At 39.4% G+C, this 20,589-nt stretch overlaps 1 protein-coding gene across 9 annotated transcripts in view; it reads right to left on the bottom strand.

Annotated features, from left to right (window-relative positions):
* HIBCH (3-hydroxyisobutyryl-CoA hydrolase) overlaps positions 1-20,589 on the bottom strand; it is a 121,278-nt gene that overhangs the window by 57,953 nt on the left and 42,736 nt on the right. For all 9 annotated transcript variants that reach the window (XM_070475865.1, XM_070475869.1, XM_070475868.1 and 6 more), the window contains one exon: positions 19,705-19,757. In XM_070475865.1, the coding sequence (XP_070331966.1) occupies positions 19,705-19,757 (53 nt within the window). The remainder of the gene's footprint in view (positions 1-19,704; positions 19,758-20,589) is intronic.

The raw sequence follows: 20,589 nt of genomic DNA, 5'->3' as shown, positions 1-20,589 counted from the left end.
AAAGGACAGACTAAAAGGCCCTATCTAATAAGACAGACAATGGGTGACATTGGGTTAAATGATGGAGATATATTTGTTAGAGGGTAATCCATCATGTCTTGAAAAACAGAACCCCATGCTTACCTATGAAAAAGGCTTGCTGAGAAATGAGATAACCCTAAAAATCTATTATGAGAAATTGTGCAACTAAAAGCAACCTTTACTTTTTCCTAAAAAAGCAGAACAAAATATAAGTAGAGAGAATCCTATGGGCGAAGGGTAGGAACCTAACAATCTCTATCAAGAAAAAGATCTCCACCTCTTTGAAGAAATTTCATTAGTGAACACAAATGAAAATGAATGTACAATTTATTCTAAAGACTTATAAATCCAAGGAAAATTTCCTATTTTTCCTTTCATAGATCCTGCCATGTTACCAATCATCATTCTTTAAAGAGGCTCTTTTTCTCTTTTTTTGGCCATGCCACGCAGCTTGTGGGATCTTAGTTCCCTGAGCAGGGATCAAGCTCGGGTCCTGGCAGTGAAAGCACCTAGTCTTAACCGATGGACCACAAGGGAATTCCCCATATCCTTTCTTATCTGATTATTCTTCCTCTCTTAATATACTTTACTGTTTTCTCCATAAGACAACTTTGCCTATCAATACAGTTCTTTTAACTTCCCAGGGCAACTTCACTGCAATACCTTCCTTTAGCCTCTGACTGATCATCCTTTATCCTTGCACATTCAAGTCTAGTTCCATCATACTTGCAACTGACTGCTTCCACCCTAAACCCATAAAGGACAATCAGAGTTCAATGCATACTTGTCTCAGATTCATGTGTCTGAAATCAGGTAACCTTGATCTGCACAAACAGGCTTAGCAATAAAAATGTCTATCATTCTTATTAGACAAAAACACTATAAGAAAATTACAGAACAATATTCCTGATGAACACACATGTGAAAAACAAAATATCAGGAAACCAAATTCAACAATAAAAGAACCATATATCATGATCAAGTGGGATTTATTCCTGAGATGCAAGAATGGTTCAACATATGCAATCAACATGACACACAATATTAACAAAATGAAGGATAAAAATCACATGATCATCTCAATAGAAGCAGAAAAAGCATTTGACAAAATTCAACACTCTTTTATGATAAAAACCCTCAACAAGTTAAAATATAGATGAAACGTACCTCAACATAATGAAGACCATATATGACAAGCCCACAGCTAATATCATACTCAATGGTGAAAAGCTGAAAGCTTTTCCTCTAATGATCAGGAATAAAATAAGGATGCCCACTCTCACCACTTTTATTCACCATAGAAAGTCTAGTCCAAGCAATTAGTCAAGAAAAAGAAATAAAAGGATCTAAAGCAGAAAGGAAGTAAAACTATCTCTGAAGATGACATGATCTTATATATAGGAAATCCTAAAGATGCCACCAAAAAATTGTTTAAACTAGTAAATAGATTCAATAAAGTTGCAGAATACAAAATCAATACACAAAAGTCAGTTGTGTTTCTGTACACAAATAACTTTCAGAAAAAGAAACTAAAAAACAATCCCATTTACAACTGCATCAACAAAAAAATACCTAAGAATAAATTTAACCAAGGAGGTGAAAGAGCTGTATATGCATAAGCATATATATATACACATATATATACAGCTTATATGCTATATAAGACACTGATGAAGGAAATTGAAGAAGACACATATTATGGAAAGATATTCCGTGCTCATGAATTGAAAGAATTAACATTGTTTAGATGTCCATATACCCAAAGCAGCTACAGATTCAACATAATCTCTTAAAATTCCATTGGCATTTTTCACAGAAATAGAATAATCTTAAAAATTGTATGAAACCAAAAAAGACCCCAAACAGCCAAAGCAATCTTGAGAAAGAAAAACAAAAGCTGGAAGGATGACACTTTCTGACTTCAAATCATATTACAAAGCTACAGTCATCCAAACACTATGGTATTGGCATAAAAACAGATGCAGGTATCAATGGAATCCCACTCAAAACAAAAAAAAAAAAGGAAAGGGAGCCTACAAATATTAATAAAGCCACACAATATGGTTGACTAATTTTCAACAAAAAAGTCAAAAACCTACAATGGGGAAAGGACAATTTCTTCAATACATGGTGTTGTGAAAACTGGGATGGGAAAAAATGAAACTATCCACATGGGAAAAAATGAAATTAAATCCCTCACACCATACACAAAAATCAGCTCAAAATGGATTAAAGACTAGAATGGAGACCTGAAATCATCTACCATCTGAAATGGGAGAAATATCATATAACTGATAAGAGGTTAATATCCAGAATACACTTAACTCTCCAAACCTGCAGATCCAACCAGCTGAACTGAAAATATTTGGAAGAAAAAATTTCAAAAAGCAAAATTTGAATTTTGCTGTGCAACAGCAACTATTTACATTGTATTTACACAGCGTTTACATCATATTAGGTATAAGTAACCTAGAGATAATTTAAAGTTTATGAGAAGATATGGTTATATGCAAATACTGTGCCATTTATGTGAGGGACTAGCCACTCAGTTGTGACTCTGTGTGATCCCACAGACTGTAGCCCACCAGGCTCCTCTGTCCATGGAATTCTCCAGACAAGAATACTGAAGTGGGTTTCCATTCCCTTCTCTAGGGGATCTTCCCAACCCAGGGATCAAAACTGGGTCTCCTACACTGAAGATTCATTACACAGATTCATTACCATCTGAGCCACCAGGGAACCTGAAGGGGACTGAGGCTGCATGGGCTGGGAATCAAACCCAGGCCTCCCATGTGCCAAGCGAGAATTCTACCACTGAACCACCTATCAGCGAGCATCCATAGATTTTAGTATCCATAGCAGAGGGGAGGGGGCATTGTCTTGGAAGCAATCCCCTGTGGATACAAAGGGGCAACTGTATACAAAAAATTCACACAACTCAATAGCAAAAAAATGATTCAATTGAAAAGTAGGCACAAGACCTGAACATTACTCCAAAGAAGGTATATAAAATAGCCAACAGGTACATGAAAAGGTATTCAACATCTGTTAATACATATCAAGGAAATGCAAGTCAATACTACAATGAGGTATCACCTCACATTTGTTAGGATGTCTCATCAAAGAGACAAACGATAAATGCTAGCAAGTATGTGGAGAAAAGGGAACCCTTGTACTGTTGGTGGGAATGAAAAATGGTACAGCCCCTATGTTGGTGGGAATGAAAAATGGTACAGCCTCCTAGTATGGAGGTTCTTTAGATGCCCATCAGCAGACGAATGGATGAGGAAGCTGTGGTACATATACACTATGGAATATTACTCAGCCATTAAAAAGAATTCATTTGAATCAGTTCTAATGAGATGGATGAAGCTGGAGCCCATTATACAGAGCGAAGTAAGCCAGAAAGATAAAGACCATTATAGTATACTAACACATATATATGAAATTTAGAAAGATGGTAACGATAACCCTATATGCAAAACAGAAAAAGAGACTCAGATGTATAGAACAGACTTGTGGACTCTGGGAGAAGGCGAGGGTGGGATGTTTCAAGAGAACAGCATTGAAACATGTATATTATCTAGGGTGAAACAGATCACCAGCCCAGGTTGGGTGCATGAGACAAGTGATCGGGGCTTGGTGCACTGGGAAGACCCAGAGGGATCGGGTGGAGAGGGAGGTGGGAGGGGGGACTGGGATGGGGAATACATGTAAATCCATGGCTAATTCATTTCAATGTATGACAAAAACTACTGTAATGATGTAAAGTAATTAGCCTCCAACTAATAAAAATAAATGGAAAAAAAATAAAATCATAAAACAATGAAAAAAAAAAAGAAATTAAAAGCAGGGTGGACTCCGGAAGTTGGTGATGGACAGGGAGGCCTGGCATGCTGTGGTTCATGGGGTCGCAAAGAGTTGGACACGACTGAGCGACTGAACTGGACTGAACTGAACCATATTATCTAGAAATTCCACTTCTGGGTATATATCTAAAGAAAATGAAGTCATTGTCTTGAAGAGTTATCTGTACTCCCAGGTTCACTGCAGCATTATTTGCTATAGTCAAGACGTGAAACAACCTATGTGCCTGTCCATGGATAAATGGATAAAGAAAATATGGTGTGTGTGTGTGTGTATTCACATATATATATAATATGAATATATAGCATATTACATATAGTAATTATGTAATATACATGTAGTATAAATTACATATATATATAAAATATGGAATATCATTCAATCTTAAAAAAGGAAATCCTGCCATTTGCAATAATACAGATGAACCTGGAGGGTGTTATGATAAGTGAAATAAGCCAGAGGAAAAAGACAAATGCTTGATAATATCACTTATTTCGTGGGACAACCACAACAAAAAGTATGATTCATATACTCAGAGCCTTGAATTGAGGTTGCCAGGACTCGGCGGTGGGGAACATATGAAGACATTGTTTAAAAGATACAACCAAAAAAGACAAAAGTTATAAGATGAATAAGATCAGAGGATCCTTTCATAATATACTCCTTTCACAATGTATTTATATATCATCAAGTTACATACTTTAGTTGTAATTTACCTATCAATTACACCTCATTCTAGTTGTAAGAATTATTATGATTTTTATTTCACTGGAGGAAAGCTCGTCATTCTAAACTCTTTTTTTGTAATACGGCTAGGCCTCTCAATTAGTCTTCAAACAAAACATCACTAATGAATGGTGTGCAAGAGCAAATACATGATCGATTTTCTATGCATAGCCCTTTCTATCTTTATTGCATGAAAAAGAACACTCTTTGGTTGGTGGATGACAGCCTTCACAATGAAAGTCTCAAACATGAGCAACTGAAATGGCTAAAATGTAAATTTAGAATGTTTTCCAGGCTGTCATTATTAATGACTTAATAATATCTGATCTTTTGAAAGCCTCTTGGCAACAAAAAAAAAAAAAAAAGAAAGCTTCTTGGCTGGTTTCTCATTTAAAAATGGCATGGCCCATGAAAGTCTCACTGTTCTCATCATACTGCAACGTACACACATTAAAGAGTATTATAATAATGTTTTTTAATTAAGAGAGTTAAATGGCATGGGGGGAGAGGTGTACCAAAGTTAAAAGCTTCTTTAAAAATCTTCTTTAACATAGTTAATAAAGAAGACATACAGATGGCTAACAAACGCATGAAAAGATGCTCAACATCACTTATTATCAGAGAAATGCAAATCAAAACCACAGTGAGGTAATATCTCACACCAGTCAAAATGGCTGCTATCAAAAAGTTCTCAAACAATAAATGCTGGAGAAAGTATAGAGAAAAAGGAACCCTCTTACACTGTTGGTGGGAATGCAAACTAGTACAGCCACTATGGAGAACAGTGCGGAGATTCCTTAAAAAACTGGAAATAGAACTGCCGTATGACCCAGCAATCCCACTGCTGGGCATACACACTGAGGAAAACCAGAATTGAAAGAGACAGGTAAAAAAAAAAAAAAAGAAAGAAAGAAAGAGACACGTGCACCCCAATGTTCATCGCACCACTGTTCACAATAGCCAGGACATGGAAGAAACCTAGATATCCACTGACAGACGAATGGATAAGAAAGCTGTGGTACGTATACACAATGGAATATTACTCAGCTATTAAAAAGAATGCATTTGAATCAGTTCTAATGAGGTGGATGAAACTGGAGCCTATTATACAGAGTGAAGTAAGTCAGAAGGAAAAACACAATACAGTGTATTAATGCATATATATGGAATTTAGAAAGATAACAATGACCCTATACATGAGGCAGCAAAAGAGACACAGATAAAAAGAACAGACTTTTGGATTCTGTTGGAGAGGGCGAGGGTGGGATGATTTGACAGAATAGCACTGAAACATGTATATTATCATATGTGAAATAGATCGCCAGTCCAGGTTTGATGCATGAAACAGCACTCAAAACTGGTGCACTGGGACAACCCAGAGGGATGGGAGGGGGAGGGAGGGCGAGGGAGGGGGAGGGGGGTTGGGGACGGGGACACATGTACACCTGTGGCTGATTCATGTCAATGTATGGCAAAAACCACCACAATATTGTAAAGTAATTAGCCTCCAACTGAAAAAACATGAAAAACAAAAAAACAGACTTTCCTGGTGGCACAGTGGGTAAGAATCTGCCTACCTACCAATGCAGGGGACACAGGTTCAGTGCCTGGTCTAGGAAGACTTCACGCGTCACAGACAGCTAAGCCTGAGCGCCACAACGACTGAGCCAGCACTCTAGAAGGAGCTCTGCGACCACCGCCACCGAGCCCGTGTGCCACAGCTCCTGAAGCCCGCGCGCCTAGAACCGTGCTCAACAAGGGAAGCCACCACAGCGGGAGGCCCTGTGCTGCAAAGAAGAGCACAACCAGAGAAGCCTCACAAAGCCAACGAAGACCCAGGGCAACCAAAAATAGATAAGAAACAAAAAACACAGTTAATGAAACGATTCCATCTCTTCCTTCATAACTGCTCAGATTCTATTAAGTAACTAAAAATGCCGTTGTATGAAAAATCTAGCATTTCATTATAATAAAAAATGGTTTCTTGAAATGTCATCTATACAAATCGTCACTAACAGCAGCAAAACAAAGTATCCTTTAAAACCAGTCTTTTGGACTCTGTGGGAGAGGGCGAGGGTGGGATGATTTGGGAGAATGGCATTGAAACATGTACATTATCATATGTGAAATGGACCGCCAGTCCAGGTTCGATGCATGAGACAGGGTGCTCAGGCCTGGTGCACTGGGATGACCCTGAGGGATGGGATGGGGAGGGAGGTGGGAGGGGGGTTCAGGATGGGGAACGCATGTACACCCATGGTTGACTCATGTCAATGTATGGCAAAAACCACTACAATATTGTAAAATAATTAACCTCCAATTAAAATAAATAAATTTATTTTTTTTTAAAAGCAATGCAAGAAAAATAAAACAGAACAAAGATGTCTTACGTCTTACAGACCTTTGCAGTACATCAAGCTAATTCAATCTGTGAGACTATTAATTCTTTTCACAAGAACATGTCTCAGTGACATTAATCAGTGGCTAAACTTAATCTGATTCAGCAGGTCCCATCTAACTGAGCACTAGTCAGTTTTCCGTGTATCTGATCTGTGGCCCAAAAAGTCTTTCGGAGATTGTACATGCTCAGCGCTTTCAATCCAGTTCCTACTTCTTCTCTATTCATTAGAATATACCCCTTCTAAAGTATGCCTTGAAACTTTAATTTTCCATTTATATTGATCATAAACCCTTTTGCTGGCAGCATCTTCAGGACACTTTGAGAAACACAAAAGCAATACCATATTGTATACATATTTTGAGTTAGGGGAACTAATTTTGTTTCCAGGGTAAAATGCATTGGTGGAAAGAGAAAAGGGAGGAAGGGAGAGAGGGAGGGACAAAGAAAGGAAAGAATCAAAAGTTCTTTAAATTCAACTCAGCTGGGAAGGAAATGGGGCTAGTACTACATATACAAAATAAAAACGGGTTTTTTCTCTTCTATATATACTTAAAATTAATTTTAATTTTAAAGCAAGTTTGCCTTCCTGTTATATATTAACTTAAGAAAATATGACTTTAGATGTTTAAAATAAAAGGTAAAGGAACCTAAAATTCTTTCTTCCTGGAAACAGAATAAATTATTCTTTCGAATTTTTATCAGAATAATTTGGTATATTTCAGAAACATTGTAAAGATAATCTTACATAGTTTTGATTAACCAAATGGAAAACCACTCAGAAACATTTTATTTTACAGCATATCAAAATATCAAATAAAAATTTGTATTTCTGAAAGCTGAAACGTAATAGAAATTAGTCATCCACTCTACATAATGCATCCCCTCTACTCTTCATGGTAAACATTAAGAGACTGTAATTACAAACTGTCATTTTCCTTATTGAAATAAATTTTTTTTTCTATAGTAAAAAGAAAAAAATAAAAATCAAGCTCTATGGCGCCATCTCTTGGACTGTTCAAGTTTTCTTATAATTCGTTCTTAAGAGGAAACAATTTATTGATCAGAATCAAGATAAAGACAGAGACAAAACTATTTGGCTACCTTTTTTCTAAGCTACATTTGCCCTATCTTTTTCTCATACTTTTGTATTAGGATTTAAAACATATCCATAAAACAACTACATATAATACTAAAATTCTACCAAAAATTCTGAAAATAAAAAGGCCTTTTGCATAAAAACTATGTGCTCTCAACACTTTAAGGCAGCAGTTCCAAAAGTGAGGCGTGTTCACCGCTGCCAGCAGCAGCGCAGCCAGGACTTCTAGAAATGCAAATTCTTAGGCCACCCTTCAAACTGACTAAACTGGAATTCGAAATAGGAAATCTACCTTTTAACAGATCCTTGGATTTTGATTCAAGTGGTAAAGAATCCACCTGCCCGAAGACCTAAACAGACATTTCTCCAAAGAAGACATACAGATGGCTAATAAACTCATGAAAAGACGCTCATTAGAGAAATGCAAATCAAACTACAATAAGGTATCATCTCACACAGTCAGAATAACCATCGTCAAAAAACCAACAATAAACGCTGGAGAGGGTGAGGAGGAAGAGGAACACTCTTGTATTGTTGGTGGGAATGCAAATCTAGAAAGATGGTATTGATGAACCTGTGTGCAGGGCAGAAATAGAGACACAGACATAGAGAACAAACCTGTGGACACGGAAGGGGAAGGAGGGGGTGGGATGATCTGAAAGAGTAGCACTGCAACATACACACTGCCATATGTAAAATTAGATAGTCAGTGGAAACTGCTATATGACGCAGGGAGCTCAAATCTAGTGCTCTGTGATAACCTGGGGGGGGGGGGGGGGCGGGGGGGGGGCGGATGGGGCAGAACATGTGAGAGAGGTTCAAGAAGGAGGATATATATATATCCAGGACTGATTCATGTTGATATATGGCAGAAACCAAAAGAATATTGTAAAGCAATTATCCTCCAGTCAAAAACAAACAAATATTAAAAAAAAAGAAGAATCTGCCTGCCAATGCAAGAGACACGGGTTGGAACCATGGGTCGAGAAGATCCCCTAGAGAAGGAAATGGCAATCCACTCCAGTATTCTTGCCCGGAAATTCCTATGGACAGAGGAGCCCAATGGGCTACAGTCCATGGGGTTGCAAAAGAGTTAGACACCACTGGGAAACTAAACAGCAACAGCGGAAACTTGTAAGAACCACTGTCTTCGGGGAATTTTGAAAAAAGTCCACAGCTAACACTGAACTACTAGTTAGAAATCACTAGTAGATCAGCAGTTCATTACCTTATGTTTCACGTTGGAATTACGAGAGAGCTTTAAAAATGCCTCAGACCTGCTCCAATATCTGATTAATGATTCTGGGAGGTAAGTAAAGCCAGGACACTGGGATTTCTGAAAGTCTCTCAGGTGATTCTAAAAAGCAGCCAAAGTTGAGAGCCACAGATCTAGGGGGTTACATTTTCAAAAGTTAAAGTTCACTGAGTCTTAGGTTAAGCAATGTTTGTAAATGAGACATGAAAAGTTAGCTTTCAAGAAAAAGCATAGCCAGAAGGAACAACAGAAAAACAAGAGTCCTCAGCAAGGTTTCAGATTCCATCTCATGAGTTAGCTAGCCAGAAAGAGCCTCAGAAAGATGCAGAGACTAGGACAACAGATTGAGAACACTGCACACGAGTTTTGTTCTCAATTCAAGTCAGGCAGCACGGTGCCAATGACCTTTTTATCACTAACTCTGATGGAAAAGCGAACCACAGAGCAAGGATTTCAGTTTCATATTTCTCAGGGTATACAAACATGATGTCTAATGTTAGTAAGCCATGTAGTACCAGAGTAAAGACCCCCACGAGTCAGAGTTACAGGTAAGGTCCAAAGTGTGACCTGGCTGGAGGTCTTCTTATGTGATTTTATTTTGAGAACACTGCCATGTTAAGAATAACGTAATGCCCTTTCAATGCAACTTTTCATATCTAGTTTATTTCCTTGGCATGATTTTAGCTCTGTGTGTATTATTATTTTCAACCAAGGTCAAAGATTAAATAATTTGACATTATTTGAAATGTGAAAAAATATAACAGTTAGCTTTCAAAACCAAGATACATACAAAATCCCATTTTAAAAAGAACTGCTTTGTGTCCAGTCTGTAGATTTTACTCTTTCAAAGGCTACAAGATGTTTACTATCTAAAGTAGAATTTTCAATAAATAATTTGTTAAATATTTACTGTGTATGCACTAGTTGCTATGGAAATGTTAAAAAGTAGTTGTTGCCTTTATAAACCATCTAACATACTTAAGCACATTTCATAATAACTGACAACAAGAATAAATGCCATATTTGCAGTAAAGTTTGAATGCATCAAGTCAATGAAGAAAGAAATCACATCAAACCATAGTGGTATTTAAGACTTTAAAAAGATAGGGTAGAACTTCAGTCTTCAAGGATGAATTATATGTAGAGTACATATGGGGCACTATAGTTGGCAGACCAAATGGAAGAAAAGACATGTTTTTGTAAGTTTGTTTTAAAGGGGCAGGGCTGACAATATGTTGCTGTTGTTCAGCTGCGAACTCTTTGTGAACCCAAGGATAGCAGCATGCCAGGCTTCCTTCCTTGTCCTTCACCATCTCCCAGAGTTTGCTCAAAACTCGTCTCCACTGAGTTGGTAATGCCATCCAGCCGTCTCATCCTCTGTCGTCCCCTTATCCTCCTGTCTTCAGTCTTTCCCAGCATCAGGGTCTTTTCCTGTGAGTGGGCTCTTCACATCAGGTAGCCTAAGCATTGGAGCTTCAGCATCAGTCCTTCCAATGAATATTCAGAGTTGATTTCCTTTAGATTGACTAGTTTGATCTCCTTGCTATCCAAGGAATTTTCAAGAAACTTCTCCAGCACCAGTTTGAAAGCATCAGTTCTTGGACACTTGGCCTTCTTTATGGTCCACCTCTCACCTCTACATATGACTACTGGAAAAACCATAACTTTGACTATATAGACCTTTGTTGACAAAGTGATATCTCTGCTTTTTAATAGGCTGTCTAGGCTTGTCATACCTTCTCTTCCAAGGAGCAAGCATTTTTTAATTTTATGGCTGCAGTCACGGTCTGCAGTGATTTGGGAGCCCAAGAAAATAAAAACTGTCACTGTTTCTTTCCACTTTTCCCCCATCTATTTGCCATGAAGTAATAGGACTGGTTGCCATGATCTTCGTTTTTTGAATGTTGAGTTTTAAGCAAGTTTTTTCACTCTCATTTTTCACCTTCATCAGGAGGCTCTTTAGCTCCTCTTCACTTTCTGCCATTACGGTGGTGTCATCTGCATATCTGAGGTTATTGATATTTCTCCCCACAATCTTGATTCCAGCTTGTGACTCATCCTGCCCAGCATTTCACATGATGCACTCTGCATATAAGTTAAATAAGCAGGGTGACAATATACAGCCTTGACCTTCTCCTTTCCCACTTTTGAACCAGTCTGTTATTCCACGTCTGGTTCTGTTGCTTCTTGACCTGCATACAGATTTCTCAGAGACAGGTAACGTGGTCTGGTATTCCCATCTCTTGAAGAATTTTCCACAATTTGTTGTGATCTACACAGTAAAACGGAGAAGGCAATGGCACCCCACTCTAGTACTCTTGCCCGGAAAATCCCATGGATGGAGGAGCCTGGTAGGCTGCAGTCCATGGGGTCACTAAGAGTTGGACATGACTGAGCGACTTCACTTTCACTTTTCAAGTTCACACACTGGAGAAGGAAATGGCAACCCACTCCAGTGTTCTTGCCTGGAGAATCCCAGGGACGGGGGAGCCTGGTGGGCTGCAGTCTACAGGGTCGCACAGCATCAGACACGACTGAAGTGACTTAGCAGCACACAGTCAAAGGCTTTAGCTTAGTCAATGAAGCAGATGTTTTTTTTGAATTCCCTTGCTTTTTCCATAATCCAGTAGATGTTGACAATTTCATCTCTAGTTCCTCTGCCTTTTCTAAATCCAGTTTGTACATGTGGATGTTCTCGGTTCATATGCTACTGAAGCCGAGCTTGAAGGATTTTGAGCATCTCCTTGCTAGCATGTGAAGTGAGTCCAGTTGTACAGTAGTTTGAACATTCTTTGGGACTGGACTGAAAACTGACCTTTTCCAGTCCTGTGGCCCCTGCTCAGTTTTCCAAATTTGCTGGAATATTGGGTACAGCACTTTAACAGCATCATCGTTTAGGCTTTCAAAGAGCTCAGTTGGAATTCCATCATCTCCACTAGCTTTGTTTGTAGTAACGCTTCCTAAGGCCCACTTGATTTCACACTCCAGGATATCTGGCTTTAAGTGAGTGACCACATCACTGTGGTTATCCAGGTCATTAAGACCCTTTCGTACAGTTCTTCTGTGTATTTTTGCCACCTCTTCTTAGTCTCTTCTGCTTCTGTTAGGTCCTTGCCATTTCCTTGCCATTTCAGTCCTTCATCATGCTCATCTTTGCATGAAACATTCCCTTGGTATCTCCAATTTTGTTGAAGAGATCTCTAGTCTTTTTCATTCTATTGTTTTCCTCTATTTCTTCTCATTGTTCCTTTCTTACCTCTTCTTGTTATTCTCTGGAACTCTGCATTCAGTTGGGTGTATCTTTCCCTTTCTCCCTTGTCTCACTTCTCTTCTCAGCTATTTGTAAGTCCTCCTCAGACAACCACTTTGCCTTCCTGCATTTCTTTTTTCCTGGGGATGGTTTTGATCACCACTTCTTGTACAATGCTACAAACCTCCATCCGTAGTTCTTCAGGCACTCTGTCTACCAGATTTAATCCCCTGAATCTATCTGTCCCCTCCACTGTATAATTATAATGGATTTTATTTAGGTCATACCTGAATGGTCTAGTGGTTTTCCCTACCATCTTCAATTTAAGCTTGAATTTTGTGATAAAAAGCTCATGAGCTGAGCCACAATCAGCTTCCAGTCTTGTTTTCGCTGACTGTATAGAGCTTCTCCATCTTGGCTGCAAAAAATATAATAAATCTGATTTCTGTATTGACAACCTGCTGACATCTATGTGTAGAGTTGTCTCTTGTGTTTTTGTAAGAGGATGTTTGCTATGACCAGTGCAATCTCTTAGCAAAACTCTGTTAGCCTTTGCCCTGCTTCATTTTGTACTCCAAGGCCAACCTCACCTGTTACTCCAGATATCTTCTGACTTTCTACTTTTGCACTCTGATCCCCCATGATTGGATGTCGATGTTCACTCTTGCCATCTCCTGCTTGACCACATCCAATTTACCTTGATTCATGGACCTAACATTCCAGGTTCCTATGCAATATTGTTCTTTAGAGGGTCAGACTTTACTTTCACCACTAGACACATCCACAACTGGGCACTGTACCGGCTTTGGCTCAGCCTCTTCATTCTTTCTGCAGCTATTTCTGTGCTCCTCCCCAGCAGCATATTGACACCTACTGACCTGGGGAGGTTCATCTTTCAGTGTCGTATCTTTTTGTCTCTTCATACTGCTCATTGGGTTCTCAAGAATACTAAAGCAGTTTGCCAGTCACTTCTTCAGTGGACCACATTTTGTCAGAACTCTTCACCATGACCCATCCGTCTTGAGTACATAGCATGGCTCATAGCTTCACTGAGTTACACACGGTTGTGATGCATCTAATCATTTTGGTTAGTTTTCTGTGATTGTGGTTTTTATTCTTGAGACTATGGGATTACAGCTCTTGCTTCTTCTGTCCTGCCCTCTGATGGATGAGAATAAGAGGCTTGTGCCACAACAAAGGAAACGATAAGCAAGGTGAAAAGACAGCCCTCAGACTGGGAGAAAATAATAGCAAATGAAGCAACAGACAAAGGATTAATCTCAAAAATATACAAGCAACTCCTGCAGCTCAATTCCAGAAAAATAAATGACCCAATCAAAAAATGGGCCAAAGAACTAAACAGATATTTCTCCAAAGAAGACATACAGATGGCTAACAAACATATGAAAAAATGCTCAACATCACTCATAATCAGAGAAATGCAAATCAAAACCACAATGAGGTACCATTACACGCCAGTCAGGATGGCTGCTATCCAAAAGTCTACAAGCAATAAATGCTGGAGAGGGTGTGGAGAAAAGGGAACCCTCTTACACTGTTGATGGGAATGCAAACTAGTACAGCTGCTATGGAGAACAGTGTGGAGATTTCTTAAAAAACTGGAATTAGAACTGCCATATGACCCAGCAATCCCACTTCTGGGCATACACGCCGAGGAAACCAGATCTGAAAGAGACATGTGCACCCCAATGCTCATCACAGCACTATTTATAATAGCCAGGACATGGAAGCAACCTAGATGCCCAACAGCAGACAATGGATAAGGAAGCTGTGGATACACACCATGGAATATTACTCAGCCATTAAAAAGAATTCATTTGAATCAGTTCTAATGAGATGGATGAAACTGGAGTCCATTATACAGAGTGAAGTAAGCCAGAAAGATAAAGACCAATACAGTATACTAACACATATATATGGAATTTAGAAAGATGGTAACGATAACCCTATATGCAAAACAGAAAAAGAGACACAGACGTACAGAACAGACTTGTGGACTCTGTGGGAGAAGGCGAGGGTGGGATGTTTCGAGAGAACAGCATCAAAACATGTATATTATCTAGGGTGAAACAGATCACCAGCCCAGGCTGGATGCATGAGACAAGTGCTCGGGCCTGGTGCACTGGGAAGACTCAGAGGGATTGGGTAGAGAGAGAGGTGGGAGGGGGGATCGGGATGGGGAATACTTGTAAATCCATGGCTGATTCATGTCAATGTATGACAAAAACCACTACAATATTGTAAAGTGATTAGCCTGCAACTAGTAAAAATAAATGGAAAAAAAAAAAAAAGGCTTGTGCCAGCTTCCTGTTGGGATGAACTGGCTGTGGGGAAAACTGGGTCTTGCTCTGGTGGGCAGGGCCGTGCTCAGTAAATCTTTAATCCAATCGCCTGCTGAGGAATTGGACTGTGCTTCCTCCCAGTTAGCTGTTTGGCCTGAGCAATCCAGTCTTGGAGTCTACAGGCTCTATGGTAGGGCTACTGGTGACCTCAAAAAGGACTTGGGCCAACACATGCCTCCCAGGACTGTGGCTGCCAGTGCCCCTGTCCCTGCAGCAGGCCACTTCCAACCCATGCCTCTGAAGTAGGCCCTCAACACTGACAGGCAGGTCTGGCTCAGTCCCTTGTGGAATCACTGCTCCTTTCCCCTGGGTCCTGGTGGGAACAAGATTTTGTTTATGGCTTCAAAGAGCCTCTGTTTTCCCTAGTCCTGTGGAAGTTCTGTCATCAAATCCTACTGTACTTCAAAGTCAGATTCCCTGGGGATTCTCAGTCCCTTTGAGGGGTTCCTCATCTGAACCACAGATCACTACAAGTGACCTATTTTCTCAATTTTCCCAAGGACAGTGTAAAACTGGTACCATTCTAGAATTATAAGGCAGAAATAGGAATGCAGTTGTGTGTGCTAAGTCGCTCAGTCATGACTGACTCTTTGTGGCCCCATGGACCATAGCCTGCCAGGCTCCTCTGTCCATGGAATTTTCCAGGCAACTGGAGAGGGTTGCCATTTCCTACTGCAGGGAATCTTCCTGACCCAGGGATCAAACCCACATCTCTTGTGTCTCCTGCACTGGCAGGCAGATTCTTTACCACTAGCACCACCTGGGAAGCCAGAAGGAGGGAAGTTAAGTCACTACATACAATAGATAGCTTACTAGTTCTCACTTAACATGACTCAGAATCACTTAGATGGTTTATCAAGACACATACTGCTGGGCTCCACCCTTGGAGTTTGACTAGGGGGGTAGACCTCAAGAATTTGTATTCTGGGGCTTCCCTGTTGTCCAGTGGTTAACATTCCGTGCTTCCAATGCAGGAGGTACAGGTTCGATCCTGGTTGAGGAGTTAAGATCCCTTATGCTACACAGAAGAAAAAAAAAAGAATTCGAATTTTAAGAAATTTTATGCTACTGATACTGTTGGTACAGGGTTAAGGCCTTGAAAACTCTTGCCTCAGGGCAGTAAAATTTAATTATATGGTGATTTTCTGGTTAAGAATAGCCGATATAAAGTATATTTTCATTTTGAAAGGCATTCATACTTCTCAAAGTAAATACAGAAAACAAAGACCTGTAGGAAGAAGCACCATCCCACTTACTCCCTCTATTCAAGACAACATAATTTTGGTCTGTTTTACTGCAGTCTTCTTTTTGCAAATAAATGGGAGTATTCTCAGCTGTTACCTAGGAATGTGTGCAAACACTATAGCAATCTATACATGTCACAGAGGCCAAAAGGCATGGCAAATTCATTTACATGTGGTATGCCAAGACAATAATTTTTCTCAGGTTCCTATGAAAAGAAGTAGTTCTGTCCACTGATAGCAGAAAAAGGGCAGTTCACCAATCCTTTCTTATCAAAACTAGCCTTGTGTTATTCAATTTGAGCAGTCTCTCAGTCACCTAGACCACATATTTACTGATAATATTTTCAACAGTGGTATGTTAGCAATACATTTTCCTTTCATTTCTGAGAATTTTTCTTTTATACTAAATGATAATTTGGTTGGGTCTCAATGACTTTATTTCACAACTTTCTGTCTACTGACTTCTGGCACTCGGTGCAAGAAAGTCTAAAACCAGAATGATTTATGCTCCTTTGTATAGGATCAGCCAAAATTTTCATTTGGGCTTTTCCATAACATCATATGGGAAAAACTGAACAAACTTTTTGGCCAACCCAATACATAACCTATATCCACTAACCACCCACACATTAGCAGCGGCACTTGGCCTGAACACTTGCATTGTTTCCTAAAGTGTACAATTCAAAAAACCTTACCTGAGTTTTTATCTAGGTGTGGAGCTCTTTTCACAGGTTTTTTTTTTTACCTGAAAAGCTGATTTTCCTTTGATTGTACATATCTTAGGTTTGAGAGGGTTTTGTTGTTGTTTTTAATTAAATAAAAGAAAGTAATCTTTAATTATGTATGACCATTTGTTTGATTTACTTCCCACTGAATAGTTATTTCTTTGTTGGGTTCCTAGTATCTTTCTTTCATATTCATTACCTCAAAACATTTGGTCTCATCATTCTTATCCTTGTCCTTTCTTGGTGAGAGCTTGTCAAGTTTGTCCTCCACAGACACAACCTTATATCTGTAATATTAAATCTGACTCCTAATCTATGGCCTTCAAAGTGGAATGGCAGGTTCTGCTATTGTGTTTTAGTTTCCAGTCAGCCTTCCTTATTTGACCTGTTCCCCTGTGTAACCTGCTACCCTTTCATCTGAGCTTGTTGCCTCCTTACAGACTATCTTTCCTATTTTATTGGAGCCACATCATTTTACACGTTATTAAGTATGCCTAATGGTTTTTTGTTTATTTTCATTTTTTCCTAGTTCATTTCACATTAACAGGGGGCTCTTTCTTCAGTGCTTCCAATTATGCTCCTTCCCCTTGTTCTGCAGAATTTTTTCAGAGACTTCTCATTTTTCCCATGGTAACATTTCATTGGCAAAAAAAAGGCACAATAAACTCAGGCTTATTACCTGCCACTAACAAAGACGCAGATTGCCCTTGATCCTGTGTTGGGGTCCTTTAATGGACCGGAACCTGGTGGTACGGAGTCGACGATAAGAAAGTAAAAGAGAGAAAGAGAGAGGGAGACAAAAAAGACCCGGGACCTAAGCTCTGATGGAGCAAAGGTGCTTTAATGATTTTGCTATGAGTATATATAGGCTGTGGTACAAGTAACTTCTTTCGGGAATGATAGAGATCAGAAAACCAAACGTACAGCACCCGTTACCAAGGGAACAAGGGGTAATGTTAGTCACAAGGTCAGGAGGCAATCCATATCTCAAGAAAGGGGAACAAGACTAAGCAGTTTTGTCCTAAAGAGAATGTTTACTAAAGGAGACCCAAGTCTGCCCCACACAGTGACCTCCGTCCCTGGGAGCAGCGTGCAGTTCTGCTTGAAGAGGGACAAAGGACTCATGGGAGACAGCATGTAGGAATCCTCCCGTCAAACATTCCTTGACAATCCTGTTTCTAGCCACATGCGCTAATGGAAGCCCTTTTCCAAAATCACGTACAGAATCTAAGCAATTCCAGTACAGGGAGTTTGTGAATAGCAGATGCAAACTATTACATACAGAATGGATACACAAAAAGATTCCACTGTATAGTACAGGAACTATACTCAATATCCTGTGATAAACCATAATGGAAAAGAATATGAAAAAGAATGTACATATGTGTATAACTAAATCACTCTGTTGTACAGCAGAAATCAACACAGTATAAACCAACTATACTTCAATAAAATAAATTTTTTTAAAAATCTAAGCAATACCAAATGCCTAAGAGACCTCATCTAGTGTGTGGTTTTCCTAGAAGAAGGGAGACTTTTCCCAATGACAAAACCTTTGAAACACTTAACAAGTTCAAACACTGAAATTTCACCCTCCAGCTTCCTACCTTCTTAAACCGTCTTTTCCTGCCGTAAAGACCCAGTGTGATGTCTCACTTTAAAAGTTCGTCTTTGTCAGTGTCATACATTTGAACAGTTCTTCTGTAATTATTTCATGTCTTCTCCAACTTCTTATAAAGTTATTCAAGGCCAGTGACATCTAAGACTTATTTATTTTGCATCTGTGTTATTAAAAGGTGTGTCAATTGATAGAAATGTACTTTCTTCTCTGGTGGCTCAGACCTTAAAGCGTCTGCCTGCAATGCGGGAGACCCAGGTTCAATCCCTGGGTCAGGAAGATCCCCTGGAGAAGGAAATGGCAACCCACTCCAGTACTCTTGCCCGGAAAATCAGATGGACAGAGAAGACTGGTGGGCTACAGTCCATGGGGTCGCAAAAAGTTGGACACGAATGAGTTACTTCATTTCACTATAAAGTATCCAAACGCTTTCAGTGAGATTTTGTGCAGTAGATATAATTTAGGTAACTACATCCTATAAAGTCTAAAAAAACCTCAATATTCCAGTTTCTTTCATGAAACTGTTGAAAGCAATCAGTTCACTTGTAAACAGAAAAAGGGCTCTACATAAGAAAAAAGACTCAATCATTTTAGTCAGCTAAAGCGAAGTAAAAGTTACTCAGTCGTGTCCCACTCTTTGCGACCCCATGGACTATATAGTCCATGGAATTCTCTAGGCCAGATTCTGGAGTGGGTAGCCTTTCCCTTCCCCAAGGGGTCTTCCCAAACCAGGGATCGAACCCAGGTCTCCCGCGTTGCAGATGAATTCTTTACCAGCTGAGTCACAAGCGAAGCTTAAGAATACTGGAGAGGGTAGCCTATCCCTTCTCCACTGGATCTTCCTGACCCAGGAATCAAACTGGGGTCTCCAGAACTGCAGGTAGATTCTTTACCAAATGAGCTATCAGGGAAGCCCATTTGTCAACTAAAAAAATGTACTAATTTAAGAAGCAGAAATAGCATATAACACAGTCTTCTGAATGAAGCAAATATTATATCCCAAACCTGCAAGGCTCCAAATATGATGTTGTTTCAACAAGTTCTATTGTATTACATTCATCATCTCACTTTTGTTTAACAATCAACTTTTTTTGAATACCACTCACATAAAAATGATGAGAGTGAGCAGGCTACTTACCCCACCCATTGTAATTCCATGAATAAGTGCAATATATGGTTTCTGGCAAGAATCTAAAAGAAATGGGAGTTGTAATTAGTTACAATGTTTAAAATACATTTGCTTTTTCCAAAAATCACATGTTACATGAACTGTGAAATATCAAGTATACTAAATATAAAGCTTATAATACAAACATATTTTTTAAAACATCAATTCATATATGATCCTAGTCAGCTATTCATTGTTATTAAATAACTCAATACCTCAATTTGAAACAAATGAAAGCCCATATAATTCAGCTATTGAGAAAAACAATGTTTCCCTTATAAGTCATGAATGTTTATCTAACACAGTTCAGTTCAGTTGCTCAGTCCTGTCTGACTCTTTGAGACCCATGAATCGCAGCACGCCAAGACTCCCTGTCCATCACTAACTCCCGGAGTTTACTCAAACTCATGTCCATTGAGTCGGTGATGCCATCCAGCCATCTCATCCTCTGTCGTCCCCTTCTCCTCCTGGCCCCAATCCCTCCCAGCATCAGGGTCTTTTCCAATGAGTCAACTCTTCGCATGAAGTGGCCAAAGTATTGGAGTTTCAGCTTCAGCATCAGTCCTTCCAATGAACACCCAGGACTGATCTCCTTTAGGATGGACTGGTTGGATTTCCTTGCAAGTCCAAGGGACTGTCAAGAATCTTCTCCAACACCTCAGTTCAAAAGCATCAATTTTTCAGCGCTCAGCTTTCCTCACAGTCCAACTCTCACATCCATACATGACCACTGGGAAAACCATAGCCTTGCCTAGATGGACCTTTGTTGGCAAAGTAATGTCTCTGCTTTTTAATATGCTGTCTAGGTTGGTCATAACTTTTCTTTCAAGGAGTAAGCATCTTTTAATTTCATGG

Source organism: Odocoileus virginianus, chromosome 13 (genome assembly GCF_023699985.2).
Source record: "Odocoileus virginianus isolate 20LAN1187 ecotype Illinois chromosome 13, Ovbor_1.2, whole genome shotgun sequence".
NCBI classification, from domain to species: Eukaryota; Metazoa; Chordata; class Mammalia; order Artiodactyla; family Cervidae; genus Odocoileus; species Odocoileus virginianus.
This window is presented reverse-complemented; position numbering and strand designations above follow the sequence as displayed.